The following is a 23,123-nucleotide window of genomic DNA, read 5'->3' as shown; positions in this document are numbered from 1 at the left end:
CCAACCACAAGTGTCCTAGTATATTGGGGTCATTAACCTTCCTCCCACTGTGGGCTCCTGGGAGAGGTGGTGGGCATGTAAGCACTTAAAGCTCAGACCTAGGTCAGCCCTCCCCTTTCCGCTGCTGCAGCAGCCCTGGAGCTGGGGACAAACAGTACAGCCTCAGAGACCAGTCACATCCTCAGCTTCCTTCAACCTGGGCAAACGCCGAGTTACCATGGTGACGCTGCAGCCCCCAAGATGCAGTGGTTGCAGACAGCATAGGTGGTTGGAGGGCTCAGGGCTGAGGGTGGACAGTCTAGACCAGGAGGCCAGGCAGCTGGATAGGCTGGGTGGGGGAGGAGGGAAGGAGGCCTCCTCTAGGCCTGACTGGTAATTGCTGCTAAGTGAGGGGCTGTCATTGAACCCAACATGTGAGCGGTGAGGACCCACTCCACACCCTGTAATTACTGCACCAGACAGCAGTGCCAGCTTGTGTCCTGGAGAGGGGGGCGGTGCAGAGTAGACAGGAAGCTCTCATCCACCTGAGGCAGCAGGCTGGGCTGCACAGCCCTCTCCCTCGCAGGCAGCCTCCCCAGTTCAGCCCCCCACCCTGCCATCCCCACCCCCACCCCCATTGCTTCTTCCCACATCACTGGGCTGGAACAAGAGCACTGTGTGATTCTGACCTCCAAGCTTGCAGAGCCCAAGGCAGACGGCAGGAGCCAGATAAGGTAGTGTTCTAGAGAGCGGAGGGTGGCAGATACTCGACGCTGATCACAATTTCAGCTCCTTTAAGGGCTGCAGGCAGTCACAGTTGCTCCTGGGCCTCAGTCTCCTTGCCAGACTCTCAATTCCCAGGGATCCCTCTCCAGCAGGAGGTGGGCAAGAACTCACTTTCAGAAACCAGATTTTATTGGGATGTAGCCCCGCCCCTTTGTGTCTGTGCCATGCAAGGCTTCTTTCCTGCTTCAAGTTGCAACATACACCATATGGTCCTCAATGGAAATATTTACTATCTGTCCCTTCCAGAAGTCTGTGGTCCGTGCGTTCTGGGCACCAATAGAGATCCACTCTCTCCAGCTCTACATAGAGCCCCTTCTGGGTCTTTGCCCAAACTTACACAGATGCCACTGCTGTCAGGCACCCTCTGCTGCCAGGGTTTGGGCAGGGGTGGCAAGCAGGCAGGCCTGGAGCCAAACTGTGAGCCAATGGCGCCACCTGCCGTGAGTGCCTGAAGCACTTCTATAGGAGAGCCTGGTCGGCGGCTCCCCTGCCAAAGCAGAGGGAGGGGATCAGCTCTCTGAGGAGGGCACAACCACCAGGCGCCAAGCTAAGAGAGGGCTCAGCTCCATAGCATGGCCCTTTTGTCTCCCATGGGACTGTGGTCTAGACAAGTGCACAACTTGGTCCACATTCCGGAACCGAGTCCCTCCTCACACACAGCACATAGCAAGCCGCCTTGAATCCTCACCCAGCAGCTCAGTAAATTCTCTTTTCTAGGCCATGGTCTCTTGGTTCTTGACAGTATTTTAAGAATACATACATAATATTTAATCTGTAACATTCTCCAGAAAGCCTGGGATAGACATTATCCTCTTTTCTTCTTCTTGAAAAACAGAGAGACAATCTACAGCACAGAGAAACTGAGTCATCCACTTCAAGTCACACAATGAGCAGGACATGGCAGAGAGAGAATGCAAGCCTAGGCTGTGACACTGGCAGTCTCCAGACGATGGTACTGTGCAAATACTCGTTTATTTCTGGTGGTGGGTCTGTAGTATGGCCCCAAGGATGCGGTCTGGGGCAGAAAGAGGAGCATGAGCTACAGAGGGCAGGACAGGGCAGAGGAAAAGGCCCCAGGCAGGGGAAGGAGAGGCCAGGCCCCAGGGTTCTCCTTGCTCTCATGCCTCAGGCAATATTGGGCAGTGGAGAAGGAAATCATTATTTCAACTATAAATAAATCCACTCTCTGAGGAAGCTGCTGTCCAGGTGATGAGGCCCAGCCTCTCCACGGCTCCTTCCCAGATGCTATGCCCTGCAGTCCGAACCCAGCAACCCGAGAAACTACACACATCTGAAGTTCATCTTGGCTCTCGGAGCCAGAACAACAGTGGAGAAGAGGTTACTGGCTCCCTTCACTGCCAGCTCAGGTCCTGGGTGAGCCTGGCATCCACTTTTTGGACCACGCTCCCCAGGAAAAGAGCAGAAGCCACCCTCACCCCCACTAGGGTCCTACAGGTGACTCTGAGGCCACCACCTGCAGTTGCTCTGAGGAAGCAGCTGGGCCCCCGGTCCCCACCAAGAGTGGTCAGCAGAGTGGCTTGCTTCCACTGCTCCTGGTCTGGTCACTGCTGCCCCTGGGTCACAAAATACTCCTCGTCATCTTCTTCCTGCTGGCTGCTCCAAAGCAGCAGCTCCAGGTCAGCGCTGGGGTCCGGGCCCTTCGGGAGCTTAGGGCCGTCATCACCTTGGGGTAGACACACCAGTTACTGACCTAGTAACCTTCTCTGGAGATGACCTCTATCCTCCCGGGGTGGCAGTGCCATCTGACACATATCCCAAGTTACAGCAACCATTGGTAAGAGGTAGCTGGATGGCAGGCGAGACAGTCAACAATACTAAGCCATGGGGAGGAGGCCACTGTACCTCTAGAATGCAGGGCCTTGAGGGCCACATGCAGGGAGATGCCGGAGAGGCAGAGTGCGAAGCCCAGCCAGTTTAGGAGGCTGATCTGATCACCCAGCAGGTGAGCCGCCAGCAGCAGGGTGCAGACTTCCTGTGGCAGAGGCAGGACAAGGGGTCAGAAGCTGGTATGACAGGCTGACCGGTGAGGCAGAAGTGGGGGACCTCTATGCCCAGATCACCAGCCTGCAGGCCACCTGGTGTCACCGAGATGCAGGTGCACAGGTACTTTCCATATTCCCAGAAAAAGCAGAAAGTCATTCAGGCCCCAGATGACGACACAGGTGCCCCATAGGAGGAAGGGAGTCTGTCACTGCTAGGCACCCATAGATGGACAGGGCTCTCCTCATCATAGCCAGACGACCCTTACACCCGAATGTTTGCTCTAGGTATTACTGCTCCAGCACGGGGTCTACCTGTCTAGAGGGAAGCTCCTCCACAGACCTGACTCATGTGCCCAGCTCTCAAAGCTGGGACTTTTCTCTGATCAACCTAGATGAGGGCTCCAGGCCACTGCCATGTGAGCCAAGCTGCCAGTGAAGTACAATGCAGGCATACCCAGGCCTGGAGTGGGAGGCCTGCCCTGCAGTTACGCTGTATGCACTGGCTAGAAGGGACACTTCCTCAGCTCTGCAGCGGGAAGACCATATCCCATCCAGGGCCAACCTGATGAGAGAAACCCTCATGGACCTCCTTCTAGGGGAGGTCTAGGGCCACTTCCCAGTATGTACCTTAAAAATGCCAGCGATGGAGAGAGTGAGGCTGGACGTTCTGGAGACCAGGAGGAACTCGGAGAAGCCCAAACCGAAGGCCAGAATCCCGCCAAGGAGGAGGCTCCCAAGAACCCACAGGAGCAGCCCCGTGTCCTGGAAGCGGAAGATCTTCTCTGAGGTGGACAAATGGAGACCTGAAAGCCACAGGGAGAGAGTGGGAGGCCAGGGCCTGGTGTGACGATTGTCTGAGGCAGGAGACAGGATGGGGTATGTGAAAACAGTACCATGCAGATGGCCTGAGACTCAGGGACCATGGTGGCACTACAGATCCAGGGCAATACATGCCCATTATCAGAACAAGGAGGAACTAAACTTGTGGGTAGAGGCTGATTGTACAGGGACACAAAATGTATGGATGCAGGGCTCCTCACCTTTAGATTGTGTGTATGTGAACATGTATGTGCACACACACAGGCACACATGTGCATGCACACACACACACACACACAAATATATATGCTAGGCATATACTCTACCACTGAGCTACACAGCCCAGTTCAAATCTGGGCTTTGCTACTACAAAGCTGCAGATAGATTTGGGTGGAGAGATGCCTTCTTTTTGGCTACCGGTTTCCTACTGAATGATGGGGCTGCAACTAGACTGTCATCTCTCCAACGAGCAGTATAATCTAATAAACAGATCTCAAAACACAAAAACAAAACAAACCTCAAAAAACAAAAAAACCCAGAGTGTGGTGGTGCACACTTGTCACCTCAGCTGTCAGCTATATAGGAAGCTCAAGACCAGTCTGGCCTACATAAGACGCATCCCACACCAAACCAAACCACACACATGTAATTACACGACAAACCTACAGCCCCTCGCTGCAGAGCACACTGTACAACGTGTCAATCCTTGCTTCATTTTTGGGAGCTGCGGCCCCTCCCTAAAGAGGTCCTGGGCTCTTTCCCCACGGTGTGTTAGAGGGGTGAGGTCAGAATCCACTGGGTACAGTAGACACTGGTGGGAGCTGAAGGTGGACAAGAACTTTGGGGGTCAGGAGGGGGAGGGGGCACAGAACTGTGACAACAGTGTGCCCCAGGCCAGTAGCCTGGCATGCGGGCCATCTTGTTTGGTGCTGGGCTCAGCAGTACTGCAAAGGCAGTGGCAAATTGAAGGGAATTCGGGTAAGAGCAACATAAGTAATGAAGGCGCTTGGGGGATTAATTTACCAGAGAAGATTAAAGGAGCTAAATCCATGCAGCTTTGCTAAGTGGCAGCGACCAGGGGCTTTTGGATGAGGTTTGCAGAGCGAGGGGGGGGGGGGAACGGACGACAGTGAGGACGCCTGGGGAGGGGGGTGAGTGTGGTGTTTGCTACAAGGGGCGTAATGAAGGAATGGGAAGAGTCTTTAAAAAGGAAGAGCACAAGGCTCCACACACAAGTTTCCTGGACAACGAGGCTGCAGAATCATTTTCTCAGGGAGGCTGGAGACGCTTCGCTGCTTGAAACGTAAATGGATGTGGGCTGGAATTTTCGGTAATGACCCTGAGGACAGCTGGGACTCTGAGAAGGAGGGTAAACAAGACTAATCCCAAAGCACTGAAGAAAGGAAGGTGGCAACATCCTGCCCACCTTGTACAACCCCCTTGGCCTTGCCTCTTCTCTGGAAGCCACAGGAGACAGAACAATTGTTCATGTACCCAGTCCGTCTCCCAACCCCAGCCGCGGGAGCTGCCACTCTGTCCACAAGGCAGAGCCTCCTGCCCCTGCTTCCCAGGGTGTCCTGGTGTCATCAATCCAGACATCCGCCACTCATTTTCTACCATCCCCCTTTCCGACCCAAGCATCCCACCTGGGGCAGACCCTGACTCTGCTCCCTGGGAGGCATGCACTCCACGTGACAGAGAGCCTAGCCTCCCGATGCCAGGTTGTTGAGCACCAAGTTTGGCTTGCTGATGAGCTTTGGGGCTTTGGGCAAGCTTTCACCTTTCTCATTTCCTCAGTTTCTTTCTCCTGCCACACAGGGATGAAAACAGTCCTCCACATCTGGTTACAGGCGCAATGAAAACCTGGAACTGTCTGCACTGACTCCTTGTACTTCACACCATTTTTTTGTACCCTTGTCATGAGAGTCTAGTCTAGTCTCTGTATGTCTGTCCAGTCCCAAACCACAGTGTCTGTGGAGGGACTGAGTTTTAGATCTGGGCAACCTCTGTGACTAGCACTGTGCTGAGCTCAGAGGAGTAATGTGGGATCTGCTGTACTACGGTGCTCAGAGGTAGAAAACAGAGCGTACCTTCAAATATGGCAAAGAGAGGGAAGAGTCCCAGGAACATGAGTGGCTGCAGGTGGAACATGGTGTCAATGGGATTCTGAAGGCCTGTAGAACACGACATGGAAGTTGTCACACCTGGCCTGTTGGCCTGTCTGCCCGACTCCCAACCCTCCCCAGGGGCTCACCCAGTTCAGCTTTCTGCAGAAGTATCTGTGTAAGGGTCCAGCGGATGCCGCCGATGAATGAAGCCCCCAGCACCAAGGCAAAGCCCTCCACGTTGAACTGTGTGGACTTATAGGTAAACATGAAGAGGCCCCCAGCGATGAGAAGGACCACCAGGACCAGGGCTGCACGCTAGGAGAGGAACAGTACAGTTCACTGGGAGCTTGGGGTTCAAGCCACACGCTAGGAGGGGAACAGTGCAGCTCACAGGGAGCTCCAGCTCACAGGGAGCTCCAGCCTCAAGCATGTGCCACATTTGAAGCTGGGGATCAGGAGCCAGCCATTCTATGCCTCATCTCCTGCAGAGGTTCTGGCCTACTGGCAGACACGGCTGACACACAGCTGGCACATTTCTAACAATGTACTTAACTTTTCAAATACTCAAAGTACTGGTGCCCATTCCAGGCTCCCAGTGCACCAGTGAGTACCAAATTTCTTCATGGGAACCCCAGGGCCCCAAGAAATGCTGGCCCTCCTGCACTTGCTTCTACTCCTTCTGCCATCAACCCTATCTAGGTTCCCCTCCCCAAGAAAGGCATTTTAAGAGACCCAGGCCAGCGGTCTCCACATATGCAATGACTGGAAGGGAAAGGGATGCGGGGCCTCACCAGCTCCTCCAGCTTGAAGATCAGAGAGAAGATCAGGATGAAGAGCACGGCGGACGATTTGGTCATTGTGTACCTGGAGCAGAGATACCCACAAATACACGGATGCAGACCACCCCACAAGGGCAAGCAGGCCCCAAAGAGCAAAAGCAGGAAGCCAGTGGGATCTGTGCTGATATGCGAGCTTTCAAGAGAAGCCTCCTAGGGGCCTGACAGTCACTGGGGGAGGAGTGCGTCTGTGTTAAGTTCACCAAGTTCTGTTCTCTACCTGGCTGTTGGCAGAGACCAGGTACGGAAGATGAGAGAAACCTGGACAGAGGCCTGAGGGACTGCCTTCTCTAAAGCAAGACATTAGAGCTGTGACTGGTGAGCAGCTGGGCTGACGGTGATGCTCCACTGCCTGGTCCTTCACTCTGCTGCCTGCTCCCCAACCAAGCAATTGTAGCTGCTCTGCCCAGTCCCCTGGCTTCTCCTTGCTGCCTGGCAGGCAGGTGCAGCATCTCTCTCTGCACTGGGCTTAAGGAGCTGGAGGCTTCTTGGAGTACTGCTGGGTGCCAGCTAGGAGCGGTGGGAACGCAAGGGATGGTCCCAGAGACTGATGGAGTAATTGGCCCACTGCTGGCCACACAGACTGCCAGCTGGCCTGTATGGGGGTGGAGGCCGTGGCCAGTACTCACAGGGATACGGTGATGTAGAGAAAGCTCCAGTTAGACAGGCCCACGTCGAGTGCTGTTGCCAGTGCTATGGGGACAGAGGATACCAGGTCAGAGAAGCCAGTCAGCAAGCATGTGGCTGAGGCACCTGAGACCCTGCTTGTCCCTCCTTTCCAAGCAACTCCAGGTTAACACTTGGTCAAGAGTCCATCCTGATTGGCCAGGCCCATCAGTTTCCATTGAGTCCATCCTGATTGGCTAGGCCTGTCAGTCTCCTCTGTGAGTCCACCTTGATTGGCTAGGCCCATTGGTCTCCTTTGTGAGTCCATCCTGATTGGCTAGACCCGTCAATTTCCTTCTTGAGTCCATCCTGATTGGCTAGGCCTGTCATTCTCCTTTGTGAGTCCATCCCGATTGGCTAGGCCCATCAGTCTCCTTTGTGAGTCCATCCTGATTGGCTAGGCCTGTCATTCTCCTTTGTGAGTCCCTCCCGATTGGCTAGGCCCATCAGTCTCCTTTGTGAGTCCATCCTGATTGGCTAGGCCTGTCAGTCTCCTTTATTAAGTAATTTGAACAGCTCCAGACAAGAGTATTAACCTGATCCTGTCAAGCTGCTCCCAGAGCACCTGGCCATCCACAACTAGCCAGCCTGCCAACTCCCCCCTCCCCCGCCCCCAACCAGCGGGGCTCTCCCTTATGACATCACACTCCCAGGGCCAGAGGTGCCCATCCACCTTTCAGGCCCTGTCACTCAAGACCAGTCCTAGGAAATCTTTTAGCCCAACTTAGCATGGTCACCCAGTAAGGCTCCTTCACTGGTGGAACCCAGTGAAGCCCACGTGAGCCAGCAAGAACAGGGATGCTGCCTGCTTTGATGAGAGGCAACGGTAGTAGACAGTTGAGGAAGAAACAGGGGCGGGGCACAGGGGACAGGCAGGGAGCAAGGGCTCCTCTGATTTCCGGCCTAGGCTCTCCAGCAGCCCCCTCCTCGGGCTGGACCTACCTGTGGGGGCCACTCTTCTGAGGTAGTCAGTCCAGCTGAGCACCACTCGGGCCCTGTGGCTGGAGCACTGAACCAGCGCCCTGGACAGGGCTGAGAAGAGGAAGATCACGGCCAGATGCAGCATGGTCATGAAGAGGGGAAAGTGGAAGCTCTGTGGGGCCAAAGCAGAGGGCAGGAGTGGAGAGATATGGCTTGCCCCTCTATTTCCTCCCTCTGGTGCCAGGGGCCAACCCAGGGACTCAGCCACACAGTGACCCCTTGGAACAAGGGTTAGTCCCCACTGTGTAGGTCACACAGAGAAATGGCAGCCCAGGGGTTCATTCCCTACCCAGTTTCATCACAACCTGCTGGTCACTTGCTTAGCCCTCTCAGGGCCAATGTCTAGGAAAAGCCACCATGACCCAATACAATTGTTCCAAGTCCAGCCACCTGCAGGCCAGCACTGTGCTGGTGAGGCCCTGGTTACCTTGGTCAGCCATTTGTTGTAGAAGGTGATGCCTATGGAGAAGCAGTAGTAGAGGAGGACCAGGCCCAGCGTCAGCACCGCCTTCCACACAAAGGCGACATCAAGGGCCCACCTCCCCATCCGTGGGCCAGCAGGAGCAGGAGCCTCGCTTGAAGATGGTTAGCAGGAAGAACTGGCAGAGCTGGACCACGGTTTTCAAAGGACAGTTCCCCTGGCTGGAAGAGTCCTCTTCACCTCCATGACATGACTGTGCAATGGGCCCCAGACGGAGTCCTCACCTAAGGGGCTGGTGGCCAGAGCCAAACTGTTCCATGGCTAGCTGGATACGGAGGTCACAGGTCCCCAGCTCTGCTGCTGGAGAGAAGAGAGGGAGAGTCTGGCCACAGTGACCGCAGAGGCCATGGGTCCCACTCCAGCACAGGGACTTAGGGCTCTAGTATAATTCACACTGTCCTCCATGGGTTCCCACCAAAGTGACCTTTCAACAGGTAGGTGTAGTGCTGTCGGACCTTGCCTCAACCCTCCAGCAGCACCCAGGTACCTTCACAAAGGCCAGAGTCCGCCTGCAGTTCTGAGGTCTAATCTGGTCTAGTCTGTCTCTGCCAGTCTGTCCCAGCACAGAAGGGATGACCATCCTTTCATCCTTCCTCAGTATAAATCCTCTTCCTCAGGGACCTGTCTACGAGCCACCATTGCTCTCCTACTTTTCTTTTGTAGCAACTGAGAGGGGTGTGATTTGAGAAGACTTTTTTTTCTTTTTAGTGCTGTAGACAGAACCCAGAGTCTCATGCTAGGGTCCATGCTACCACTGAGCCACACCCCATCCCCGAGTAATGCTGCTGTCCCTCGTAAGGTTGCACTCCACAAGGGCCTCACACACACCCAGCACTCTCTATAGTCTCCTTTGGTCTGATGGCCCCATCACAGTGTGTGTGTATGGGATTTCAGGGGACTCATCAGGTCTTGAGGAGCTAAAGTGACCCAGGCATCCCTTGCCCTGGTCTCCCAAGAGCTACTCCTAGAAAGCAGGTGCCCACCAAACGAAATTACCACTTGTCAATCAGCCCAGCAACACCATGAGTGCCCAGGGCAAGCCTGGCTCAGGGAACACTGGGGAGCATTGGCCCATTGTTGGGTATACTACAGCTGTTTCCTCCCCTCCGTGCTGAAATGCCAGCTCCCCTGGAAGCCTTCCAGCATCGTGGGATCTGACTTCCCTCCTTCCAACCTGGACAGTCCACTCTGCACTCTGGAACCTGTTATCACATTCCCTCCTGAGGCAAACTGCGCTGGCTCTGGGCTTTGCCAAAAGGACTCTTGGACTGTGGCTATCTCCGAGGAGTTTGGAACCTGGAGGAAGCTCCTGGCGTTCGGTGAGTAGGGACTGCAAAGGCTCTGGCCAAGGAGCTCAGCACCGTTCTGTATTCTGATCATCTCTGACAGTCACAAAGGTAGAGGGCTCACTTCTGATTTCTGTAAACATGATTTTCAAAGGGCTCTACCATACACTGAGATTGCATGCTGTCAAAGTGGAACCAAGAGTCCCCATTCTGGAAAACCTCTTTACTGACAACAGCTAACATCTCTGGGGCTGCTGTCATGGTTGCTGTGAGCTTAGCCTTATGGTGGGCTCATTCCCAGGTATTCTATAACAAGAGGAACACCAGTGACCTCATGTGACTCCAGCACCTCTGTCAGAACTGACACACGGACACATTTTATTTCGTCATCAATTTCCTTCCCTTCACCTATAGTTAGGACACCACCGGTTTTTGGGTTAATGAACAGGCTAAGATCGAAAGACATGGTGGGTCCAAGGGAGAGGCACTGCCCTACTGGCCTAAGGCAGCCTTGCATCTTGACATCCTTTCTGCAGGCTGACATCTCCCCAGCATGCAGCCTGCTCTGGTCCCCATGAGCCCTGGAGGCAGATCCAGCCGCTGACTAGACCTGTTCACCTGGGCCATTAATCACAGGGTCCTGTTTACACTGCTAGACAGTTAGGGACACAGGCTCAAACCAACTTTGAACAGACCTCAAGGTCCACATTCTCTCAACACCAGGGCTCTGTGGCCTGGCGCTACTGAATCTTTCTGGGAGAAGTCAGTCCTATGTACTGCAATCCATTATCAAATCCCTGTCTCTACCCACAGGATGCCAGGAGTACTATAACCCCAACCCCACACTGTAACAACCATATTGGGTCCAGAAGTTACCTTGCAGTGCTGGCCGAGCATGTGGAGGGCCTGGACTGAGTCTCCAACACTGCAGGAAAAACACTATGCTCCCTCTGAACCACTGCGTCCCCTCCCTGGAGGAGCATGCTACACGCCAGGACAGCCTTACTTACTGGCCCGCCACCTTCTGATGACTTCCTACCTGATCACTATGGTGCTCTTTGTCCACTATTCAGCCTTCCTTTCTTTCAGAGAGCTTGTCTAGCTCCCCACCTCTAGGTGACCATGCAGAAAGTCACTAGCCCCAAACACAAAGCCAAGTGCCAGCTGGAAAGCCCGGGAAACACACGGCCCCTAGCTCCACGTGCCATCAAGAAGCAGTGCTTGGCCTCACACAGGATACACAGAAGTGAAAGCGCTAAGGTCCTCTCCCTTACTCTGCGGTAAGGGAGAGAAGACTTGTGATCACCTCTGCCCAAGCAAGGGATTCAGTCTCCCTGTTCTCGAGAAACAGCAGCTACCTCAGAGCAGGGTGGAGCAACGCTGTGGCACCTGGCTGCCCTCTACCACCTCAGCTGTAGCCCCGGTGGTGAAGCTTAGTGCTTCAAAGCACAGGCTGGAACATCAAAGCCCTGTGAGCAGACCCCTCTGCGTCCACCTCCTGCTGAGATCACAGGTTACCGGGCCTGAGAGGACTCAGATGCTCTGACCATGTGCTTTTGGGGCAAGGGCGTCACTGGCATGAGAAGCAGCACTTGACACTGACCCATGGTCACCTCCTACAGCACAGCTTTCCAGTCAGTCTGTCGGGCTGTGTTTCTGTGGCTCCCCGGTGAAACTGACCACTTCCTCCTCAGGGACCTATGGGGTGTAACTTGCCGCAGTCCCTGAAGCCTTCTGCTTTCCGGACTGCTGCTTGGCCAGTGCCTTCTCTCCAACTCAGCCGGTCAGAACTGGTCCTTGAGGGGTGGAACCCAGCTTTTCTGCCTTCGTTCCCATCCCACCAAGACCACATCAAACTTCCTGTGAGGACAGAGGAACCTAACTGCCATTTAGGAAGCTCCAGTTGACAGCTCAACTCAAGATGCCCCAGGGAGCTACCCTAATATTCCTCGGGTCTCCGTCCCACTCTTAAGTCACTCAGAAAGTCATCCTAAGGACTGCTTGCTTTGGCCACAGGCAGTCATCCCTCTGCATTCTTATCCTGCCCTGTCAAGTCCACCTCTAGCTATGTGTTGACCCACCCACTTCTCTTCCCTTCTCCACCACGGCAGTCTAAGCCACAGTTACCTTTCACCTACTGCCTGCACTTCAGAACTTCAGTTGTCAACTTGACACAGTCTACAATCACCTGGGAGAGGGGCGTTGGAGCACACCAGCGAGAGAGTCTCTAGATCAGGTTAACTGATACGAGGAAACCCATCTAGTTGTGGGCAGGGTCTCCCAGACTGCATGGAGGGGAAAGGGACACCAGCACACATTCAAGACTCTGCTTCCGGGCTGTGGATGCAACGTGACCAGCTGCTTCAAGCTCCTGCTGCTTGATTTCCCCCACGATGTTGCACACAGAACTGTGCGGAAAATCACGCCCTTCCCCTTCCTTTCTAAGTTGTTTTGGTTAGAGTGCTCTAGCACAGCAACAGGGAGAGAAACTAAGACAGACATCACCAACAGACTGGAGACCCCTGGGCTGGGGCCACAGGTCCTCCTAGGATCCCGCCTGCCGGAGCCCTGCAACAGCACACTCAACCGTGTGCCCAACACATCAGCCAGTGTCCTCCCGGGTTATCCGACGCTCTCTGCTTCGGTCCCCCTTCCCCAAGGCCCCCTCCGCGCGTGGCACATCCCACTGCGTGACGTCTATGTTTGCTCACGTGTCATCGCCGCGCCTGCCCGGCAGCGTCCATCTGTTTCCCCTCAAGACTCGGCCCCTCGTAAGTGCATGGTAAATGCCCGGTGAATGGGCCCAGGGCCATGAGAGGCCTGGGGAAACTGAGGCCCGGGCTGGGCGGGAATGCAGGGGACCGCCCACCGCACGCCCACTTACCTCCTCCGCCCAGGCGCTCACCCCGAGACTCCTGCCGGAAGCGCGAGCTGGGCACTGGGCCGCTGGAGGCGAGACTTCCGCCGGAAGCCGGTGAGGTTGGGTGGAGCCAGAGCATCTTTCTCTAGCCAAGCCAGCCACAGCAGGCTTTATAACCTCTGTCTCTTTCCCTAAACTGGCATGCGGGAACGAATTACATATATTAATAACTCTTTCGTGTGCTTTTTTTCTGGGGCCTTAAGCATCGGTAAATGATGTGAAGACCATTAAATTTTAGAAATGTAGACAGTCTGGGCTAAGTGATAATGGACACTTGTGAAATTACATAAACCTATACATTTGTGAGAATTATTCAATAGGTTGAGTGGGTGAAGATCATCCCAGGGGAAACGAAACCCGAAAGGAAGGGATGGGAAGAGTGTAGTTTTACTGAGAGCCCAAGAAAGCAGGTTGCAGTGGCTTCAGAACGCCAATCGTGCACACCCAGATTTGATTCATTTTAAGCACAGGGCATGTGGGCAAGAGAATCTCTTAAGCCATGCAAGCTAGGGCTGCAGACCCAAGCTGGTCTGGTTCTCTGCTTTTGCCCTTCTGGGCTCTGTACTAAGACTGACTGCAAACAGATCCTTGCACGCAAATGACTTGGCTGGGCTTCTTGCTCCTAGCGGAAGGCTCAAGGCCAGAGTGTAAGCTGTGCTTTGTGTACAGTGCTGCTGCAGGCTGCTGCCAGCTGGCATCACGCAAGCATTAGTTCATTCAATGCTTCCTAAGACCTACAATGGTACCCATCGCAGCCCAAGGTCTTGGCTTCATTCAGCCCTCAAGGCCTGTGTTGCATGCACTTTCTATGCCTTCTGAAAGCGCCTGTCCTCACCCCCTTCTAACAGTGGCCAGAGGAAGCATCTATTTTCATCACTGCCCTCATTCAAGCCTCCCAGCTACCAAGGCTGCTGATGGGAGCAACAGCTTAAAACACCAGCTGGAAGGCTGGGCACCGAGTCCAGGCAGCACACGGGTGTGGAACATGTCTTCTTTGAAAAGCACAAGTACTCGAGCTGTTCCCTGGCTGTGTCCCTGGCAGGGAAGCTGGGGAGGATGGAAACTTGGGGGTGTACAGTACGCCTTTCCACGCTGTACCCAGCAGGGCTGAGCAGGAAACACTCTGTCCTGGTACCACAATCTGTGAGCATGCTTAGCCAGCAGGTATGAGTAGTCTGTGTATGACACAGCAGGATAGACGAGGAGGGGAGAGGATGGATGGCTCCAGGAAGGAGGCTGGGAGTGCTCCCAGGCAAAATGGAATGAAGGCTGTCAGGCGCCGCCACCCTACCCATGTGGCAGGGAGCAAGTGCAGAGGAGCAGGTGTTTATAGGAACCAGTCTCCATGAAAGAATATTTATTGAAAACACGGTCACTGACAGGAAGCTGGCTGCTCTCTGGTTACACGCTTAGCTCATGACCCAGCGCATCCCTTTTTATGCTGAGTTTCATCTTCCCTTCAACATTCTGTCCTAGGATAGGATGGTCTTATATAAATATATATACATGTCTGTATAAGTATGGCCTATAGTAAAGAAAATATATAGTACACTCTTGGTTGGGCAGTACCACCATGCCAGGCTACCAGTACTTAATACCATCATGTTAACATGCGTCCAAGGAGAGGCTGTGCGTGTGCTTCAAGTGCTGCAGCACCAGAGAAGGCCTATGGCACAGCTGTAGCCCTAGCTGCTTTTTGAAATCATGGCTAATGGCTAAACCACAGTGCCAGAAAGGAAAGAAAGGGAAGGCAAACTGCCCCAAGTCTGGGAGCAAGAGGGAAGCAAACAGAAGGGCCTGCAATTAGGGAGCATGGGAACATTCTTCCTCAGTAAGGAAAAGATAGAAATGGAGCGGGAGAGCTAGGAGGCCTCAACCTGACTATCCCTGGAGTGTTCCTGGAGCCCTCTGCCTGGCCAGCACGAGACCGAGTGCTTGGGGGAAGAGATTGCTACCTGTGTGGGCAAGAGAGATGGATACTTCTAGAGACCGAGATATAAGGGCCAGGATGAGGCTGGACTGAGCCCTCAGAGACCTAGTAAGCAGAAGCACTAGGCCTGTCTTTGTCTGAGCCATCTGAAGACAGTCACTCCAAGGTTCACACCATCCCAGTCCTCCAGTCCCCATGGGCAGCCTTTCCTGGGCCAGCTCCAGCCCACATGAGTTCTCCAGAAAACCAGAGAGTAGGCTCGGAATGAGATGGCTGTTGGTAAGTCCAATTCCAGACTCAGGGTAGGAGGCAAGAGCATCTTGAGTTCACTTCTCCAGGCCCAACCCCAGGCTCTGTGGTGCTGAGGAGGGCGGCAGGCCCTGACTTCACGACTCCTAGAGAATGGGGTCCGAGAGAAGGCCTGGGTCCCATTGGGTTTGAGGGGTAGTCACCAAGACCACTCCAGAGTCTGTACAAGTAGAGGCAAGGCACAGGCTGCCAGCGTCTCTCCTGGGCCCCAGTCCCTTCCTGCTCATCCGTAGTGATAGACGAAGTCATAGCTGCTGGGCTCCTTGGGGACTGGTGGTGGGGCCTCGGGGATCTGGATGTTCTCCAAGTCCAGAAGACGCAGCTTCATCTCCATGCTCAGCAGTGTGTCCAGGTCGCTCTTGGTTAGCTCACTGGACATGTCCTTCCCCAGGAGGGCGCTGAGTCCATCAATCCAGATGCAGTACTGTGGGCAAGTTGCAAATGTCACACCGTGGTCCCAAGGGCTGCGGTGGGACTCACGGCAGTGCTGGTTGGGACCATTCGGAATATGCAAAGCTCACAGGAGACAAAAGCAAGGGCAGACAGGAAATGGCTGTCACTATCACCTGATAGGATTTTAGGTGGGTTTTGTGTGAAAACTTTAAATAAGGAATACAAGAAGATGGAACCAGTACTGGAACAGTGGGACGAAACAGGAGCAGAAAACACACACTCAAAAAAGAAGGAAGCAGACAGGGACTCAGCAGAGCTATTTTGTTTTTTTTTTTTTAAGTCAACTATGTTAAAAAATATTTTTAAGGGAAGTACAAAAGAAATTGGCATAGCTTTCATGATGGAACATACTTATAACATCCAAGCACTTGGGAGATAAAGGCAGGAGGATCAAGGGTTCAAAGCTAGCCTTAGCTCCCAGAATGCAATGGTACAGCAGAGGCTCTGCTCTGTCAGCCCTCTGATGCTGTTCTCCTTAGTCCGTGCCTTGTGCACAGGCTCTGCCATCCCAATACAGCTCTGCTGGCCCCAGTGCCTGCTCCTCCTACAGCCTGATGCCAAGTGCTCAACAGCAGGCCCCCAGTTAACAATGAGTTAACTGAATTGGGCACTAGCTACGTCCTGGCTACTGGTGAACTGGGGTCCCTTGTTGGGGGAGCCGATCCATCTAGCTCCACAGTCTAATTGCATCCACTGCATGTAACTGAGATTCAACTCATCTGGGAAGATGTGACTACAAGATCACATAGAGGAAAACCATCCCCACGCCATGCCTAACTGTCTAATAATTGCCAGCTGCTCCTAAGGAGTCAGGTGAAAGGCTGGTGTGGTGGTGCAGACCTTTAATCCCAGTCCTCCAGAGGCAGAGGAAGGCGAATCTATGTGAGTTCAAGGCCAGCCTGGTCTACATATCACACACACACACACAAAATAAACAAAACAACCCCCCTCAAAGTAAAGTGGCGAATCCAACTCGGTGGTAGAAGGCCCACAGACTTGATGATCCATTGTGCCCACCTGCTTTCAGGGGGACACTGCTGTGCTGACCACAGCTCCTCTCTAACTAAGAGCCACAGTTAGGGCACAGCTGTTCAAGGCAGTGCGGCCCAGTGCTTACCTCATACTTATTAGGAGCGATGAAATTCAGTGTCTCGTCGGGATCATACAGGATGGAGAAGGCCAATTCCAACACCTCCTACAGAGAGAGTTTGAGTGATACCAAGAGCGGTGATCAGTGATGATGTCACCAAGAGCGGTGATCAGTGATGATGTCACCAAGAGCGGTGATCAGTGATGATGTCACCAAGAGCGGTGATCAGTGATGATGTCACCAAGTCCCTGACCACGCGCCCAGGGGGAGTTAACCTTAGCTCACCCACTCCCTGGCACAGTCACACCTAAGAGGTGGTGGTAGTATTTTAAACTTGGAACTCGGTGTGGTGGTGCCTGCCTGGATCCCAGCACGTGGGAGAGTGAGGTTTGAGGTGGATCTGAGCTATATGGGAGACCCACCTTCCTCAAAAAAGCAAACAAACAAAAACAATTGCTGCGAAGTATTTTTCACATTCAGAACCTTGAATGCCAGGGCCATGTACCACCCTATGTTTCTATCCTCTATCCCAAGATGGCTGGCTTTCTCTTTGTACGGTGCTGTACTCAGTGCAAAAAAGTCCTGAGAGCTAAACACCCCAACAAAAGCAAATTACTGCCAAGCTGAGACAGTCTGAGCATCAAGAAAATAACTGCAGTACAAAGAGTCACATGTGATCGGCTTAAACCCACTCGCTCAGAGTCACGTTATCGGCTTAAACCCATGAGTTCATAAGAACACTAAAAACACAAAATGGAGACATAAAAATTGGTCATCACTGTGTGGCACCAGGAAACAACTCATAGCTTTAGAAGCAGTTTTATGAAAGGAGAGTCAAGCTGTTAGCCATTTTCCTATAAACCACAACGGGGAAGTAGATAAAGGCAGGTTTCTTTACTGAGAAGTGGTTCAGCTCATTAGTAAACCGAATACCCCTAGTTTGCAAACCTTAGCCGCTGAGCAGCTATAGTCAGCTGACATGAAGGAGCACCAGCTGGCCATTATGGGCCTCCTGATAGGCCCCAATGCCATCTAGGAGATGGCCACACCAGGGCAAAGTCAAATCGGAACCAAATCAAACCTCTAGGTCCCTGTGCCAATTTACAGATCGGGGACAGCACAGAGAGACAGTCAGCAAAACCCGAACTCTGGGAAATGACTACATAAGCAACATGGTCTATTAAGCTAATAAACTGCAAAGACGGGGAAAAAGACGGAGGGGAGGCATGAATGAAGGACTTAGAGACGCAAGCACTGCAGCAAGCAAACCTACCAGAACCAATTTAAAACTGGGTGCAATGTGTGCATGTGTGTACATTTGACATTCATAAGACAGTGGGTGGACATTTCAAGGCTAATGGAATATTTGATATTAAATTATTGCTTTTTATCTTCTGCTAGCGTGGTATGTAACTGTGGTTTTATCGTTTAGAGACATACAGTAGATACTCATGAATGAAGTGATATTCTACTTGGGGTTTTCCAAAGTCCAAAGGAAAGTGGGGGGAGGGGGGCAGAATTTGCTGAGGCTGGTGAGCTGTACCGTGAGGTCTATTTATTTTTATATGTTCAAACCTCTTGATATTGAGTGTACAGGAATAACTTACAGCGGGAAGAGACTCAGCGTGCACCTGGAGCCTGCAGGTATCATGCGGGTGCTGGTGTTCAGGACAGCCTCCCCACTCACCTTGTTCTGTTTCAGGGCACTCTTCTCTTTCATGTGGGGACAGTCTTTCCCGGTGACAATGGCCTTAATATCTGCAACAGGAACTGATAAACAATGGGAATTAACACCTGGAAGCTGAAGCTGTAAACTGGTCTAGCACCGCCTCAGTGTTAGAAGGGAGCCCTGGGCAGAGTGCCAGGGCGCGGCAGCTCCCAGGCTCAAGGGCCCTCCCAGGCTCAGGGAGGTGTGCCCATGTGAACCTGCCCTGCTCTTCCATCTCTTCCTGTACGCCAGGCTGTGCTCCACAGGTGCTACTTGGACTCATCTCCTTTAAGGAGTAGAGCTTTGGGCACCCTTCCCACTTCTCTTCCCAGTAGTGAAGGTGGCAAAGAGGCCCCACCTGCTACACAGTGCCCTGTGGAAACATATGCATTTCTCACATGGTCCTCTATGGACAGAAGTATGGCATTAATCCCATTGTACAGTACAGAAGTGAGTATTAATTCACAAAAACTAGTGTTAGCAATCAGCTAGGGACTAAGCCAGGGTTTCTATTCAGACCCTGTAGCTTCAGAGCCTCTGACACCCACGGTCTTTCAGTGGAGTCCTGTGCTGCCCTTCTGACCTGCACACTGCCACATCTGGGGTCTCAGTAACTCCCAACCACCCTGAGGTGGGCTAGAAATAGGATCTTTAGCAGACTAGGAAACTGAGGGCGTGTGCCTGAGACCAAACATTGGGTTTGAGACAGTGAGCACTCAGGGGACCTGTTAAGCACAGGTGTCAAGACACGCCAACAGAGACATACACCTACTTTTCTCCTGCAGGGATTCAAACGTCACCTCCCCTTGAGGGTTGTCATCCAAGTCACCATAATGCAGGACCTTGTGGTTCAGTGCCAAGCGGCAGTGCCAGAACCGCTCTGGAACACAGGACGGCAAGCAGGTGAGGCAGGCAGTGCTGGGCAAAGGGCCGCTCTGCAGAGCCTCCCAGGCAAGCGTCCCAGGCAGGCTCCCAGTGCCCTAGCTGTTCCCTTACCTTGCCGCCGCCGGTTCCCGATCTTTCGGAAGCTGCTACCCTCACACAGTCGGTTCAGGCGCTGTTGCTTGATTAGTTCCAGGATCTCGGGCTGGATTTTCTCCCGAAGCTCCCTGTGGCACACACACCCGTCAGCAGAAGACCATGAGATGGTGGTGCTCCGGAGGAGCTGGTAGCAGGTCACCTCCCTCACAGGCCCTCTCACTTAACACTTACACAATTGGTGGGGACTGAAAGTCATCCTGGCTCATCCTCTCGGACTGGCGCAACCGCAGAATCTCTGAGTAGCTCAGGCTGCGAAGTTTACTTTTGAACTGATCCAAAGAGTTGGGTTTAGAGGGCAGAGCCCGGGTAATCTGTTCTCGGACGACTTGCATAACCTGGGCAAAGAGAGAGGCCCCAGGCCACTCTGAAAATGGGCAGGCCACTAGAGACCAAGGCTTTCCCTCACCCAGTGTAGAGTCCTGATTCCTAATGGACGCCTTCTCGGCTGATGACTCAGGTCACGTGACTGGTGCTCTATTTTTCACATATATCATGTAGCCATGGTGGCAGGGAATGGGTTCTGATCTCAACTCTTTATTTTGTCTTTTGGTGTCTTTGAGACGGGTTTTTTTTTTTTTTTTGGTTTTTTGTTTGTTTGTTTTGTTTTTGTTTTGTTTGTGTGTGTAGCCCTGGCTGTCCTGGAACTTACTCTGTAGACCAGGCTAGCCTCAAACAGATTTGTCTGCCTCTGCCTCCTGAGAGCTGGGATTAAAGGCATGCACCACAACTGCTTGGCCTGGGCTCAACTCTTGAATGCTCTTAAACTTATTCTTTCATTAAGACTAAACATCTCAGGCTCCATCCCCTTGTCTCTACAGAGAGGCATCCTCCTATATACGATGCCATTAACAGAAGATGCTACATGGAAGGCAGGCATGGTGCCCAGCAGATAGGGTGTTACAGTGTGCCCATTTCCCTAAAACAACTGTCAGAGAACAAAGCAAGATGCTTGCCTTCCCATTGTATAGCAGCATGACCCAAGTGAGGGGAAAAAAAATCTCAGGAAGGAGTCATGAGTACTCACACACACGCACGCGTGTGCACGCACACACACACTCACGCACACAGTCTTACAGACGACTCTTTCTTTACACTTCCTAAGGTTTGTTGTTTAGTTTTACTTTCTTGAGACAGGGTCTTGCTGTGCAAACCAGGCTGACCTAGAATTTATGACCCACAGCCTCACAAGCATGCAGCACCATGCTGGCTCAATTCTAAAATTTCCATGATGAGATAGTCAGTCTCAAAATACTGGGCTCCTGGACGCCTGTGAGGGTCTAGCACGGCGCTCCACACTGGGGCACTCAGAGCACCGAGGTCTGACAGGCACCGTGATGTGCACAGCGAGCTAGCTCTCCTGCCTTGCTGACACTGGCTGTCCGTGGATCTCATCTACCACACTGCAGCCATGAAAGGCACAGCAATCCCGCTCCCCTATTCTCCTGACCCCTGTGGAGAACAGCGGCAGGTGTTAGCTTCCCCAGGCAAATGAAGGTCATGGGCACCATGAGGAAGATGTCTGCTCAAGGTTACAAAGGGAGTCACAGCAGCTGAAACCCAGGCTCCCCAGCACTTCGACCTTGTGACTCAGCACTACCGACCGAGCTGGTTTTCCAGCTCAGGGACTCCCCAGGCACTGGCCAGCTGTCCGAGGCTGTCGTGTGATGGTCTTCCTCCGCCAGCCTCTGAGTGGTTCGGCAGCACTGACCTTGTTAAAGTCCTCGGCTGTCGCCCTCATCTCCTTCCAGGTCTTGTTCAGCAACTGGATGCAGATTCCAAAGAGCTCTTCAAAGGCGCGGTCATGGGTGAAGAACATAGGATGGTAGTCATTGCGCCCTTCGTTTGCTGTGGAGAAAAACCAAAAGCATGAAGGCTCTGCCCTCAGGCACCCAGGGGCACCCATCTAGAAACGCTGGATTCTCTGCACCCAAGTCCTGAAGACAAGGAAAACAGACCACAGACTATAGCACATCAAGGAACAGGAAGGGCCTTCCCTCAAGGCCTTAGCTCTCCCCAGGTGTTTTCTCCCTTGGTCTCTCTCTACCTGGTTACAAACCCAGCTAGTCCTTACACAGAGTACTTGGGGGCTTAAGAGACACCTCAGATGACTAGCTCAGACAAAGCAGCAGCCATGATCACCACAGACAGGAGCTCAGACAAAGCAGCAGTCATGGTCGCCACGAACTGGTAAAATGGATGGAGTAATTAAGAACAAATGGCCCCTGCCTGCAGTCCTCCAGTCCCCAACATCTAGCTGTCCATCATCTCTAGCTGGACATTGGCTGGCAGAGAAGCAGAGCAGACTTACGGAGCTCTCCGACCTGCAGGATCTCACAGAGCATCTTGGTGAGCTCAATGGCACTGCGGCCGAATGGACACTCGTGTTTATCCTCCCGGCTACTGTTCTCCAACACAATCTACAAGCAGAGAAGGAATGGGGGTTGGGGAGAGGAAGGCATGGATGGGCACCAGGACTGAGAGGCTGCCCTGCCTTTACCCGAATGTAGGTGTCCTGGTGAACTTTAGCCAGGTACAGCATGTTGTCCAAAGCCAGCATTCCAGGAGGAGTCTGGGTGAAGTCCAAGGCTGGGTTGATATGGTTCTGGAGTAACCAGGAGACAGGTGTAAACAAGGAATGTGTGGAACAACCTGAGAGTCTCCTCCTGCCCTCCCTTTCTCTCAGCTCCACCCTAGCATGTCCAAACACCAGGCTAAGGCTGACTGTCATCCACCCCAGCAGCTAGCAGGCCAGCACTGAGTATGTACACAGTGCAGTTAAACCAAACTCACTCCCAGACTATGGTCACTCTAACTTTATGAAAAGCAAGCTGTGTCAGTGAGTTGATTCACACAGACCATGGGTGCCATCCCTTCCTCTCTACTGTAGGGTGGGAGGTGGGGAGGCAGAGGACAGAAGCTAAATCTCAATACCAGAGATGAGGAGGCTCCCCATTAAGGTGAGAAGAGACCACCACAGCTAGAACCACTCTAGGTACACGGTCCCCTCCCCTCTGCTGAGGCTGTAACTAATGGATCTGATGTGCATGCCCAGATGATGTACGCCCACTGAGGAGCCATGGCCAAGGTGAACTGAACACACAGGTCCTCACCTCTTTCTGTCTACTCCTCCAGAGCTACCACTATGGGAATTGGGGAGCTGCCAGGGCTACAGAAGGCCTCCTGACTGTCTAGGAGGGGGCACCCCAGATACTTACAGTAAACCCCAGCATTTTATAGTCCTTGGTATACATGGCCTTGCGCTTTTCAGTCCCGCTCCCAGGAACACTGCTAGGGTCGGACTCTGCGTCGAAGGCAATCCTCCGCAGTTCAAATATAATGTCTCTTTGAGCCTGGGAGGTGTACACAGTAGGCAGGTCAATCAGCTACCGAAGGGAGGGAGGAAGAGAACAGCCAGTCTCTTGGGAGGGACCAGCAATGTACAGGACAGAAGAGGGCAGCCCACACTAGCGCTGACAGGACTGACACAGAGCACTTCACGCAGCATTCCCAGCACACAGAGGGTGGAATGACCACGGTCGAGAAGAAGTAGCACCTGCCTGGTCATTGGGGTCCATCTTAGTCATCATTCTTTCTTCCAGAAGGTTAAAGGTCAGGACTTGAAGGACATAGAGCTGATGGGCCATCTCTGTTTTGATTGGACGATTCCCCCGGATCACATGCTAGAAAAAAACAAAGGCAGGAGCTCCATCGCTCCCATCTCAAGTCC

The 23,123-nt window shown here is 53.1% G+C and overlaps 2 protein-coding genes across 7 annotated transcripts in view; both read right to left on the bottom strand.

The window, feature by feature from the left end:
• Positions 1–1,718: 1,718 nt before the first annotated feature.
• Slc35c2 (solute carrier family 35 member C2) lies at positions 1,719–12,907 on the bottom strand. 6 transcript variants are annotated; one of them, XM_038330566.1, is made up of 10 exons: positions 12,830–12,907; positions 8,606–8,959; positions 8,140–8,290; positions 7,161–7,224; positions 6,487–6,559; positions 5,842–6,010; positions 5,678–5,761; positions 3,396–3,571; positions 2,629–2,758; positions 1,719–2,449 (listed from the first exon to the last, which is right to left on the bottom strand). In XM_038330566.1, exons 2-10 carry the CDS (start codon positions 8,723–8,725, stop codon positions 2,328–2,330), a joined length of 1,089 nt encoding a protein of 362 aa, XP_038186494.1. In that variant the 5' UTR covers positions 8,726–8,959; positions 12,830–12,907; the 3' UTR covers positions 1,719–2,327. The 6 variants fall into 6 exon arrangements, with proteins under 6 accessions (XP_038186494.1, XP_038186498.1, XP_038186499.1 ...); XM_038330570.1 differs by having other exon boundaries at positions 8,606–8,956; positions 12,830–12,904; XM_038330571.1 differs by lacking the exon at positions 12,830–12,907 and adding an exon at positions 12,657–12,808 and having other exon boundaries at positions 8,606–8,956.
• Positions 12,908–14,207: 1,300 nt separating this feature from the next.
• Positions 14,208–23,123, bottom strand: part of Elmo2 (engulfment and cell motility 2) — a 36,452-nt gene continuing 27,536 nt past the window's right edge. The window contains exons 11-21 of the mRNA XM_038330857.2: positions 22,954–23,076; positions 22,612–22,746; positions 21,894–21,998; positions 21,705–21,813; positions 21,105–21,241; positions 19,568–19,731; positions 19,352–19,464; positions 19,128–19,235; positions 18,335–18,417; positions 16,675–16,752; positions 14,208–15,528 (exon numbers count right to left, since the gene is read on the bottom strand). Coding sequence (XP_038186785.1) covers positions 15,328–15,528; positions 16,675–16,752; positions 18,335–18,417; positions 19,128–19,235; positions 19,352–19,464; positions 19,568–19,731; positions 21,105–21,241; positions 21,705–21,813; positions 21,894–21,998; positions 22,612–22,746; positions 22,954–23,076 — 1,356 coding nt within the window. The 3' untranslated portion in view covers positions 14,208–15,327. The remainder of the gene's footprint in view (positions 15,529–16,674; positions 16,753–18,334; positions 18,418–19,127; positions 19,236–19,351; positions 19,465–19,567; positions 19,732–21,104; positions 21,242–21,704; positions 21,814–21,893; positions 21,999–22,611; positions 22,747–22,953; positions 23,077–23,123) is intronic.

This window comes from Arvicola amphibius, chromosome 5 (assembly GCF_903992535.2).
Source record: "Arvicola amphibius chromosome 5, mArvAmp1.2, whole genome shotgun sequence".
In the NCBI taxonomy this organism is placed as follows: Eukaryota; Metazoa; Chordata; class Mammalia; order Rodentia; family Cricetidae; genus Arvicola; species Arvicola amphibius.
The sequence above is the reverse complement of the archived record's forward strand: the minus strand, read 5'-3'. Positions and strand labels throughout refer to the sequence as shown.